Source organism: Borostomias antarcticus (assembly GCF_949987555.1).
Source record: "Borostomias antarcticus genome assembly, chromosome: 16".
NCBI lineage: Eukaryota > Metazoa > Chordata > Actinopteri > Stomiiformes > Stomiidae > Borostomias > Borostomias antarcticus.
Window position 1 is genome coordinate 15,904,275 of NC_140249.1, and position 10,139 is coordinate 15,914,413.

The 10,139-nt window shown below is 42.8% G+C and overlaps 1 protein-coding gene across 1 annotated transcript; it reads right to left on the reverse strand.

Annotated features, from left to right (window-relative positions):
- Positions 1 to 1,311: 1,311 nt before the first annotated feature.
- Positions 1,312 to 9,868, reverse strand: syt12 (synaptotagmin XII; the record flags this gene model as incomplete). The annotated part of the gene is made up of 7 exons (XM_084451322.1): positions 1,312 to 1,485; positions 2,195 to 2,328; positions 2,657 to 2,777; positions 3,451 to 3,666; positions 7,934 to 8,341; positions 8,709 to 8,902; positions 9,823 to 9,868. 7 exons carry the CDS (start codon positions 9,866 to 9,868, stop codon positions 1,312 to 1,314), a joined length of 1,293 nt encoding a protein of 430 aa, XP_084307448.1.
- Between the last annotated feature and the right edge of the window lie 271 nt (positions 9,869 to 10,139).

Sequence of the window (10,139 nt, forward strand, 5' to 3'; positions counted from 1 at the left end):
GCGTTATAAAAATGGCTACGGTCAGGCAAAGATCTAACATTGCGTGGTGGTGGTAGGGGAACATATATTTGATGATATTCACCCTTCCGGAGCATGTACTGTATGAAGCTTGTTGTGTAACGTCCACTGACTCTTTAATGCTCACAAATATGTAATGGCTGTCCATACACAAAATAAAATAAATGTGAGAAATACAGATTGACCTTTTGTAAACATTCATTGACATAATGCCAGTATTTATAATTTAATAATAACAATAGCAATAATGTTCTCGAAGTTTTTGAATACATAAGAAATAAATGCAAGGACATGGTACACTATTTACAGGATATCGCAACACTGTTAAATATCATAAGTGATACTGCAACATATTAGGTCAGATTTGGCCACCCTGTAACAACTGCTACAAATTACAATTGATTTTACCTGGATTAAAGAACCTGGATTTTTTTGTTTTGTTCAAAAAACACAACATATAACACATACCAAAACATATTAAAAGTTGTTCACTCTCACCATTTATAACTAACACAAGCAAATCCGATAAAGCTTACCTATGCGACCTTAATACAGTCCTTCATTCAGCTGGGCGCATTCAAAAGACAAATGAGTAATTTCCTGAAAACGAAGCTATTTTACCCCTTAATTCTCCTTCTGGAGGACAGTAAAATAGGACACCGGTAGGCACCATGCAGACAGGTGTGACCACAAGGCTGTGCTCCCCCTCCATTCTAGAGTGAACTCCTTCCAAGGACTGAATTGAAATTCCAATATGCAATGAAAGTACATACGTCACAATTGCACAAAGTAAACTAAATTGTAGACCGTTCATCATTTCATCATAGCAACATAGTCAGACCGTACCTTATCAATGGTAAATTATTTTTACCTCTTTTTTTTTTCGTCTTTTTTTTTTTTCCTTAGCTAAGTTGACAAGCAAGGTATCTAAACTTTTAGGTACCACTGACTCTTTTGCTAGCCATAAAATGTTTTAAATGTATCTATAAAGAATAAGATGTTTCCAGTTCTAATCATTATGTAGTTTGAAGTATGCAGGTTCATTGCACATTCAAGACTTGAAATATTCTCTCTCAAAATACATTACTCTTCCAATTCTTGAATTGGAATTTCAACTCCTTGAAATGAAATGGCATTTGGCCCACTCCTTAGAGGGTATGGGACTAGGACCTCCTCAGAGGGTATGGGACTAGGACCTCCTCAGAGGGTATGGGACTAGGACCTCCTCAGAGGGTATGGGACTAGGACCTCCTCAGAGGGTATGGGACTAGGACCTCCTCAGAGGGTATGGGACTAGGACCTCCTCAGAGGGTGCCACATAGACACAGGTTTCCTCAGTGTGGCCAACATCTGGTTCCAGTGGGTGATGCCCATGCCGCTGGCCTCCGGGCCAATGATCACATGACCCACGTTTTCACCCCTTCCATCCTCCGTGCCCTCGGCCACTGTGACCCTCAGAGAGAGATCCTGAGGAGAAAGCATACAGGTAGAACTTACATTAAGGACCATATTCACAAAGAGAACCCTTAGATGTCCTCCCAAGTAGTGTTCTCTAGTTACTAGCTTCCTAGTTAACGGTTCCCCTAAAAAGCAAGTCCCAAAGCTGCTCAGACGAACGTTCCCTTCATACGGGATGGGACATTTTAGCTAAGAGATAAGGCGCTTGCTGACTACTGTATGTCCATTTACATACTCAGTGAATTATACTGTACTGTCGTGGATTTATTCTAATAATTAAGAAACGAGTAGTCGATAATGCCAAGGTTCATCCTTGCCAAAGTCCAAAGCTGGTTACTTTTATTCCAAATTAGTTCACAGGTTTGCAAGGCCGGGCTCTTTGAGGGAGACAGAGATTCTTTAAGAGCAAAGATAAACCTCAAAACACAGCATTATAAGCACTGCGGGTACAACCCATACATGCATATGCAAAACTCCACTAACCAATTGCATATCACACAGGGCAGTATGGACCAAAGGAAGATTTCATATGACAATGTCTTTGAACAGAGAATACAGTTATTGGAATGTATCTACAACTCAGTAAGTGACAGTAGGTGCTTAAATAAACTTTCCATTCATCCAAATTCATCAGCCGCCCAATTCCTACCAAAGTGAAAGTTCATGCCTAATCTCTATTCAAACACATATGCAGTATTATACTAAGATGGATCATCACCTGTAATACGATTGCAGGCACAGAGAAGATCATGGCTTCATTGAAGATAGGGTTTGTGTCGTCCCTTTTCATGGAGGTCTTCTTCTTGCTAATCTTCCGGCCATCTTGCAGAAGATACACTTTCACAAATGGATCTGTTGACAGATACAATTCTGATAGCTTTGTATACAAGCACTTAACATGTCGGTCAAAATTAAGTTTCCAACTCTTCTGTTCCTTGTTATAATGGTTCTTTGTATTGTTATTGGCTAGAATTCTTGAGGAGGAATTATCTTTGTATGATGCAGATTGAGAGAAGTTCATTAGGTAAAAAAAAACTCATTAACATGGTATTAACTTTACCAGCAGTAAAATTTAGGCAAAAGAAAACCACAAAAATTAGAACCTCCGATAACACGTTTGACATTAGTGTACAACAAATGCACAAATAAACATGCAAACACAGAGAAAGGGTTGGGTCACCTGCAGTGGTCTTGCCATTGGTCCAGACCAGATTCTTGGCCTTTGCGACCACCACCGTGAGGCGCTCCGCGGTGGGAAGGTAGCTCAGCGACAGCAGAATCTCCCCAACTGCATCTACAGCCTGGACACAACACAACACAACAAAAGCAGATGCAGTTAGTCTGTCTCTTACTGTGCAGTATGCTCTATTTGTGGACAGATGTGTCTTCGCTTTGGGAAGGGAATTACTGTATACCTGACATCGCTAGAATTGACCCAAATCCCACTGCGTGTACTTACTGAGGGGGTCCTTTTTAAAATGATCTATATAGATGTGAACTGTCTATGAACACATGCTCAACTATCAAGTAACCCTTATCAACTGTTAGCAGAATTGTAGTTCATGTTAATATGTTGAGTTCACTACAGATTTTACTGTAATCCAGCCATTTAAGAGTGGGGACTACCAGCTGCAGTCCTACTACCAACTCTCACCATTGTGCCTTTGAGCAAGGCACTGAACCCCGTTCCTGAACTACACCATGCACCTTGTCCCTGCTGCTTTCAAATGTAGTGTTTATGTTCTGAACTGTGTATGATAAGGCGGGTGTTCAGAACAAAACAGTACAGTGCTTGCGATGGTCAACTCCCATTGAAAAGTCTCAGAGACTGCTGCAAAAAAGTGATTACAGAAGACATTCTCTGTGAGGTCGTCATCTATTCACAGGACAAAACAGAAGACAAATGAACACAGTAACTGACAGCAGACTGGAGTAATGGAGGGATTACTCCTCTCCTCCAGTGCTGAACCGTACCTTATTGACGTCCTGGAGGTAGAGCCAGGCGTTGAAGGGTCTGATAGAAAGGTCCAGGTCGGACAGCTTCAGCTCCGCCACTCCGGCGCTGATGTTCCTCTCGTCAGCGTCGATGCCGAAGGCGGAGAACCTCAGGCTGTTCTCCTCCAGAGCGGACGGTTCCAGGGGGATGGAGAGGTGTTCGTCGAACATGACCGTGAACGCGTTGGTCTGGACCTGGTGTGAAAACACAAGTCTTTTGGTGAAACAGGATAATATACTATACTAGCCATGGCCCAAAGCAGAGTTGGGGTCGATTCTGAACATAAAATCCGGCATTATTCAACATACAAGATCTGTTTATTAGTCATGTATATGGTTCACACATGTATATGTACATGTACTGTACATGTACACATATTTGGTTCACACATACTACATACCGATATTATTATACCTAAAAGATGTTTGTTTGTTTGTTTGTTTAAAAAGGTTGTCTGAAAATGCCAAAATGATGCCTAAAATGTAATTTTCTTCTCTGTCTATTTTTGAGCCCAGTAGGCTGTTTCTCAAGCACTGTGGTTCATAGCTCACCATTGGTACTGTAGATAGGGTCTTTGTCTCCCTCTGCTGTCCATATAGTGGTACTGAATAGTGGATAACAAACCAGGCTATTATTCACTCTTTAATTTGAAATTTTGGTTATAGGTGGAAATGAATTTGAATTAAGAATGAATTAAGTAAGAAAAAATGAATTAAGTTTCTGTTGTGGTTTATCTCCTGTTATTCTGGCTCAGTAATACCCACATCCTGCCTGACACCTACAGCTTTCTGTACCAACTGTGTGCCTGAAGCCCTTGTTGTGGAGCCATACCTATTTTATTACCTTCCCCAAAGTGATGTTTCCGGTGCCGGTGCTGGGTGCCTGTTTATTCAACAGGATTACGAAAAAACGACCAGACAGATTTTCCTGAATCTTGGTGGAGGGGTGTAGCATGGAAGAACCCGTTCAACTTTGGATTGAATAGGTTCTTCCTTGGCAGATCCAAATCATGGGGCAGATCAACAGATCATTTTTCACTTAAAGATACACCGAAAGGGAAGTTGGAGAACATCTTGCTTCCGTACTTTGACGTATTTCCGCCTGAAAAGGGCTGCAAGGGCGGGACATACATTTAGAGGAATTTCATTGGAACGTTATCGAGCAGGCGGGATATTCTCTCGATCTATCTCTCTAAGGCTGTCTATCTCGCTATCTATCTATCTCAATCATGATTGATTGATCTATCTATCTTGCTGTCTCACTAGCTAACTATCTCAAATACCACTACTTTGCAACGTATTCTGGCTTCTACATACATTTATATACTGCAGAGTAGTTGACGTTTTGATTGACAGGGTGGATGTCGTGAGATTATTGGCCTAAAATCTAAGGTACCTGGTGTCGTAATTGCACGTGACCTACCGTTTTCCAGGAAGTAAGAAATTATATAGTTTGATATAAGATTACAACAAAAGTTGAATTTTTTTGACGTACATCGTTGAATAGGTGAACACTATGACCAATTATGTGAACCAAAATGGGACAGAATGCTTTTTTCATTTCTGTGCGAATTTAACATTAACTTAATGTTAACATTGGGCATTTGGCCTTGTTATATTATGCACCAGTGTCATCTGGTGTCTATTTTTGATATTGCGAGATATTGCGATTTGATAATCGCATTTGGCGGACCCACAAATTCTTTTTCACTTTTGTCGACATCGAGAGACACCCTTCTCTAAACTAGAAAAGCCAACTTACACATCCAACAACTGTACATGCTGAGGACATCCATCATTGACGGGGTTTGCGCTCACCGTGAACCCTTCTAGTTTTGTTATATTAGGCAAATAAAATCATGCTCAAGTTATAAAAGGTTATAAGGAGCCCAAATATGAAATATAAACAAACTGTCTTTGTAGATTACTCTCTATCTTATATGAAACATCTGAATGTGTCAGATTCTCTGGAGATTGTCTTTTATATTGTTCAAATTTCAACAACTTTAAATCTGTTGTCATTGTGTTTATATGATTTATGTTTTTATCCTCCTCCTTTTATATAAAACACTATGTTCTACGTTGATTTGTATGAATGGTGCTATATAAATAAAATGTCATTGACATTGCACTACAGTAGGTGGCCCTTTTGCCCTGCATAGACCACACAAGAGAAAGAGTTCTGGATCAGGAATTAGATCTCCCCCTTTTTTCAAATAGCAGAATAACATAATCCTCCTGCTTGCCCCTGCAGAATGTGAATCACCAGTGTTCTGTAAAATATGCACACTTCAACAAGAGATGCCCAGACACTACTCCTCCCCGCCTGTACCTCCCCCGCTGCTAAGGAACGAGGAACTGCCCTTTCTAGCTGTATGTGACTTATGTGCTGGTGTGAACATTTTAAACGATGGCTTGGTGAAAACAAGGGTTCTGTGAGAGTGCAAAGATGGAGGTGGGGAGAGAACCAGGGGAGAGGTTGAGAGAGGAGTCAAGGAGGGGATTGGGGGAGCTGGGGAGTTATACACAGAGAAAGAGAGGGGGGTGAGCAGACGGACAGAAAGAGAACAGGAGTGAGGGAGAAAGACGTATACAATACTATCGATAGGCAAAGAGAGAGGGAGAAATATGTAGACCATACTGTCAATAGGGAGAGAGAGAGAGGGAGAGAGAGAGAGAGAAAGGGGGAGAAGCCAAGCTCGATGGCTTGCTCCCCTGTGGATTGTGCTACGGAGTCGAGCTGATGTCAGCGTTTCAGCCGGTCTCCGACCTTCCTCAACATTAAAGAGGGGAAGTCCTCCAGTCTGCACCAGTAACTGCTGTTATCACCAGGGACTGCTGCTATCACATCCGGCCTGAAAGATTTCATACAACTACAATATTCTTTCCAGCTGAAGGAAGGGGTGACAGCCAGGAGCTTGTGGTTGGTATTGGCAGATGATGCATGCAAGCTGTTATGTACTGTAAATGTATTGTAAATGTACAGTATGCTTTATCAGGGTGCAACTGATCTTAGCTGGTGAAATGGGTGGGAAGTAGGGTTGCAAATGTCAAGGAATTTCATTAAAGGAGTAGTAAAGGGAAAATGCATGTTTAGCCCTGTTTTAAGGTTACTTATGATCATATACAGTGGTTCAGATCAAAACGTTGACAAAACTAGCACTTTTGAGAAAGTCTGATAATTGCGCTACCACCGTTTTGGTCATACAATGGATGTGTCTTTGAAATTGAGTGTTTTCATTTTTTTTGAATGATTTTTCACGGTGCCCGTCCACATCCATTGTATGACAAAAACGGTGGTAGAGCAATTATCAGACTTTCTCAAAAGTGTTAGCTTTGTCAACGTTTTAATCTGAACCATTGTATATGATCATCAGTAACCTTAAAACAGGGCTAAACATGCATTTTCCCTTTACTACTCCTTTAATCGATAACTGTTAACCTTAACAAATGATAGTCGATTAATTGATAAGAACGTCCCGCGCTGGACTGCGCTTTGCTCGCTTCATTTCTTTTGTCTTCTTCCGCTGTGTTGTTGAAATTTCCCAGCATCCCAATTAGCCTTCACTGCATGGCGTGGCGCCCTCATGTGCAGTCATCCTAAATCATGATTACATTTCACACAACTCCCGTTGATAACATTCGAACCCCCCCAAAAAGTTATGTTCCATTAACAAGCAATTAATTGAGTAACCAAATCTTACTCAAGTAAATTCTTATCGGCAATTAATCGATTGTCGATTAACCATTAACATCCCTAGTGGGAAGGGAAATGATTCTATTCTGTTCTATTTTGCTCTCCTATTCATTCAAGTGTTCACTGATGTGTGTTTGAAAGAATGTATGTACAGTAGCCCATACGCCTTCTGGCTTAGCTCATCAAACTAAAGGCTATAGGATTTGACCCAAGTCCTCTGTGCACCTTCCACTGAGTCAGATTCCTGGTATGTGAGAACGTAATGGTATGTGAGAACGTACTGGTATGTGAGAACGTACTGGACAAATAAGACGAATTCTGATTCTGGAACAATTTAGAAAAATGTTAGTTAGAGGGGTTGGCATCAAGTAAAGTATTCAAGAGCTTTTTAGCAAAAGAAAAGCACAGTACTGTACCTGGGAGAAATCCCTACTACTGTATGTGTGAACCATATACATGGCTAATTATTAATGTTGAATCTTTAAGTCTTCAAAGGCTGGGGAATATTCACTGAGTCTTACAAATGTTGCCAAGGACTGTCATTGGAATAATTCTAAAGAGACTATTCACAGAAGAAAGACTGTGGCTGGAAATAAGCTGAACCCACTTTCAGTACTCAGCAAAGCAAACCGGATATATATATATATATATATATTATATATATTATATATATATGTGTATATATATATATATATATATATATAGAGAGAGAGAGAGAGAGAGGTAAAAATTAGACAAAACACGCACGGACACACACACACTCACCCTGGTGACCCCCACGTTGATCTCCTCGGGCACTAGCGTGACTCGGATGAAGCACCCTGGAAAGTCCCCCTCCTCTCTCTCCAGCAGGTCCTTGCCCTGGTGCAGGGCGATGTGGAGCAGCCCCGCCCCCGGCCCCGGCCGGGCCTCGTACTCCAGCGTCACCTCCAGCTGGCCCACGCTGAAGTCGTGGCCGAAGTTGTTGGCCACAGAGGAGATGGAGCTCAGTGAGTCGGTGGAGACGGAGCGGTTGAGCTGGGCCGGACCAGCGGGGTCCATCAGCAGCTCCCGGCTCATCAGCTCCAGGTGGCCCAGGTCCCTCAGGCCGTCCGGGGTGTCCCCCAGAGCCAGGCTGGGCTTGCGGCTGGAGGTGGTGGTGGAGGCCCGCCGGTGGTTGTTGGCTGCCACTCTCTACAGGGAGCGGGAGGGGACAAACGGAACTGAGCAACTGCTAATGCATATGATATTTGTATGGACTAAAGGAGGTGCCAAATGATTCATTAAGCAATCTGCATTGAAACTAAGGAAAACAGATGCTCATGCACGCATGCACACATGCACACACACACACACACACACACACATACACACACACACACACACACACACACCACAAATCCAGTCAGCAATATTTCTACTGATTTCAAAAATTTGATGTATAGAAATATAAATAAATATAACTCTAAATATATTCTCCACTTTGGGACGTACGTCCATTTTTGTATCGAAAACATATTGAACAGTTATTTCCCTGTTGACTTCAGATGCTTGCTCTTACCTTTTGCCGCACCTCCGAGAACGACGTGCCGTATTTCTCCTGCAGGTAGCGGTAGTTGAAGTTGGGGAAAGGCGAGGGCGCGGGGAAGCTGCCCGACCTCCACAGCCTCCAGATGTTGAGGCCAGCCACACCCAGAAGGACCAGGAAGCCGGTCAGGTAGACGCCCACCTCCCACCCCGGGGGGTCCCGGACCACTGGGGTCAGAGGTCAGAGAAACGGCTCGTCAGCACACACTCCTCACAATTACTCCTCACAATTAATTAAGGTCATTTAGCAGACGCTTTTATCCAAAGCGACTTGGAATGTTTTTGCGACAGTGTTGGGGATGAAGTAGGTTGCTCAACATCACAATGTCAAGTGGCCCGGTCCGACCTTGAAGCAGCGACCTTTCGGTCATGGCCAGCTGATCTGACCTCTGGATCACCTGCCTCCTTATAGTTGCACTCCGGTGATTTCAAATATATTGCATGGGCGCTAACCCCATTGTACCACAGAAGTATTGCTCATCACACAAAGGTGCCAATCGGTACTACCGCTGTTTTCCACAGAAATGACTATGAGCACTGGTAAGAGAAAATCTGTATATCTGCTGGCAATAAGTCGGATAGTGTGTTACTGACAACTCTTAATAATACCTTCCAAATTGAAAGCCTCACTCGATGACACTTGCTGTAAGAAAAATATAGGAAAAGTCACACTTCAAAACACATTTCAGATGGACTTGAGAGAGGCGCTGTTGTTATCAATAATGGCCGCCGTCCCTCTCTGGAGAAGAATGACTTCGCAGGGGGAAGCTGACAGCTTTATCTACCTCTTTCAGAGCAACAGACAGGCAGATTATAGAGCAGGCTGCTCTTCTTAATGTGAGGGTGTCAGAGTCTGATGCAGTTTAGGGCTGCTCCTGTGAAGTCCCTAGAGAGGTGTGGATCATGGTACTATGACAGGCTTTAAATAGGCGGATACACACGGCCGCACACACACACACACACACACACACACACACACACACACACACACACGTGTACATGTGCACTCCCTACTGGGACTTGGCAGTGCGCGACCAAGCAGAAGGGACTGTCAATATGGAGGTGGCATCGCTGTGACAGAGACTCACCACTGAGATGGTAGTCCGATATGTCCCTGCCCTGAGCCGAGGACATTGTGCTGCAGCCACCCTGGGAACACAGGAACAACTCAGTTGAGAGTGTTATACGTAAGTGTTGAAGATACAATATAATAGCATTATAGTGCATTATGTCAACGCAGCACAGTACAGTACATAACTACCATTGTGCAGATGGATATAGTAAATGAACACGTCAACTTCTGAGAAAATTATCTTATTTGCTACAGTTTCTTCCCCAGAACCAGATAAGAAGATGCATACCCTTCTCTTCACTGTGCGTGCAGTAGGAAGCATTGAGACCTGTT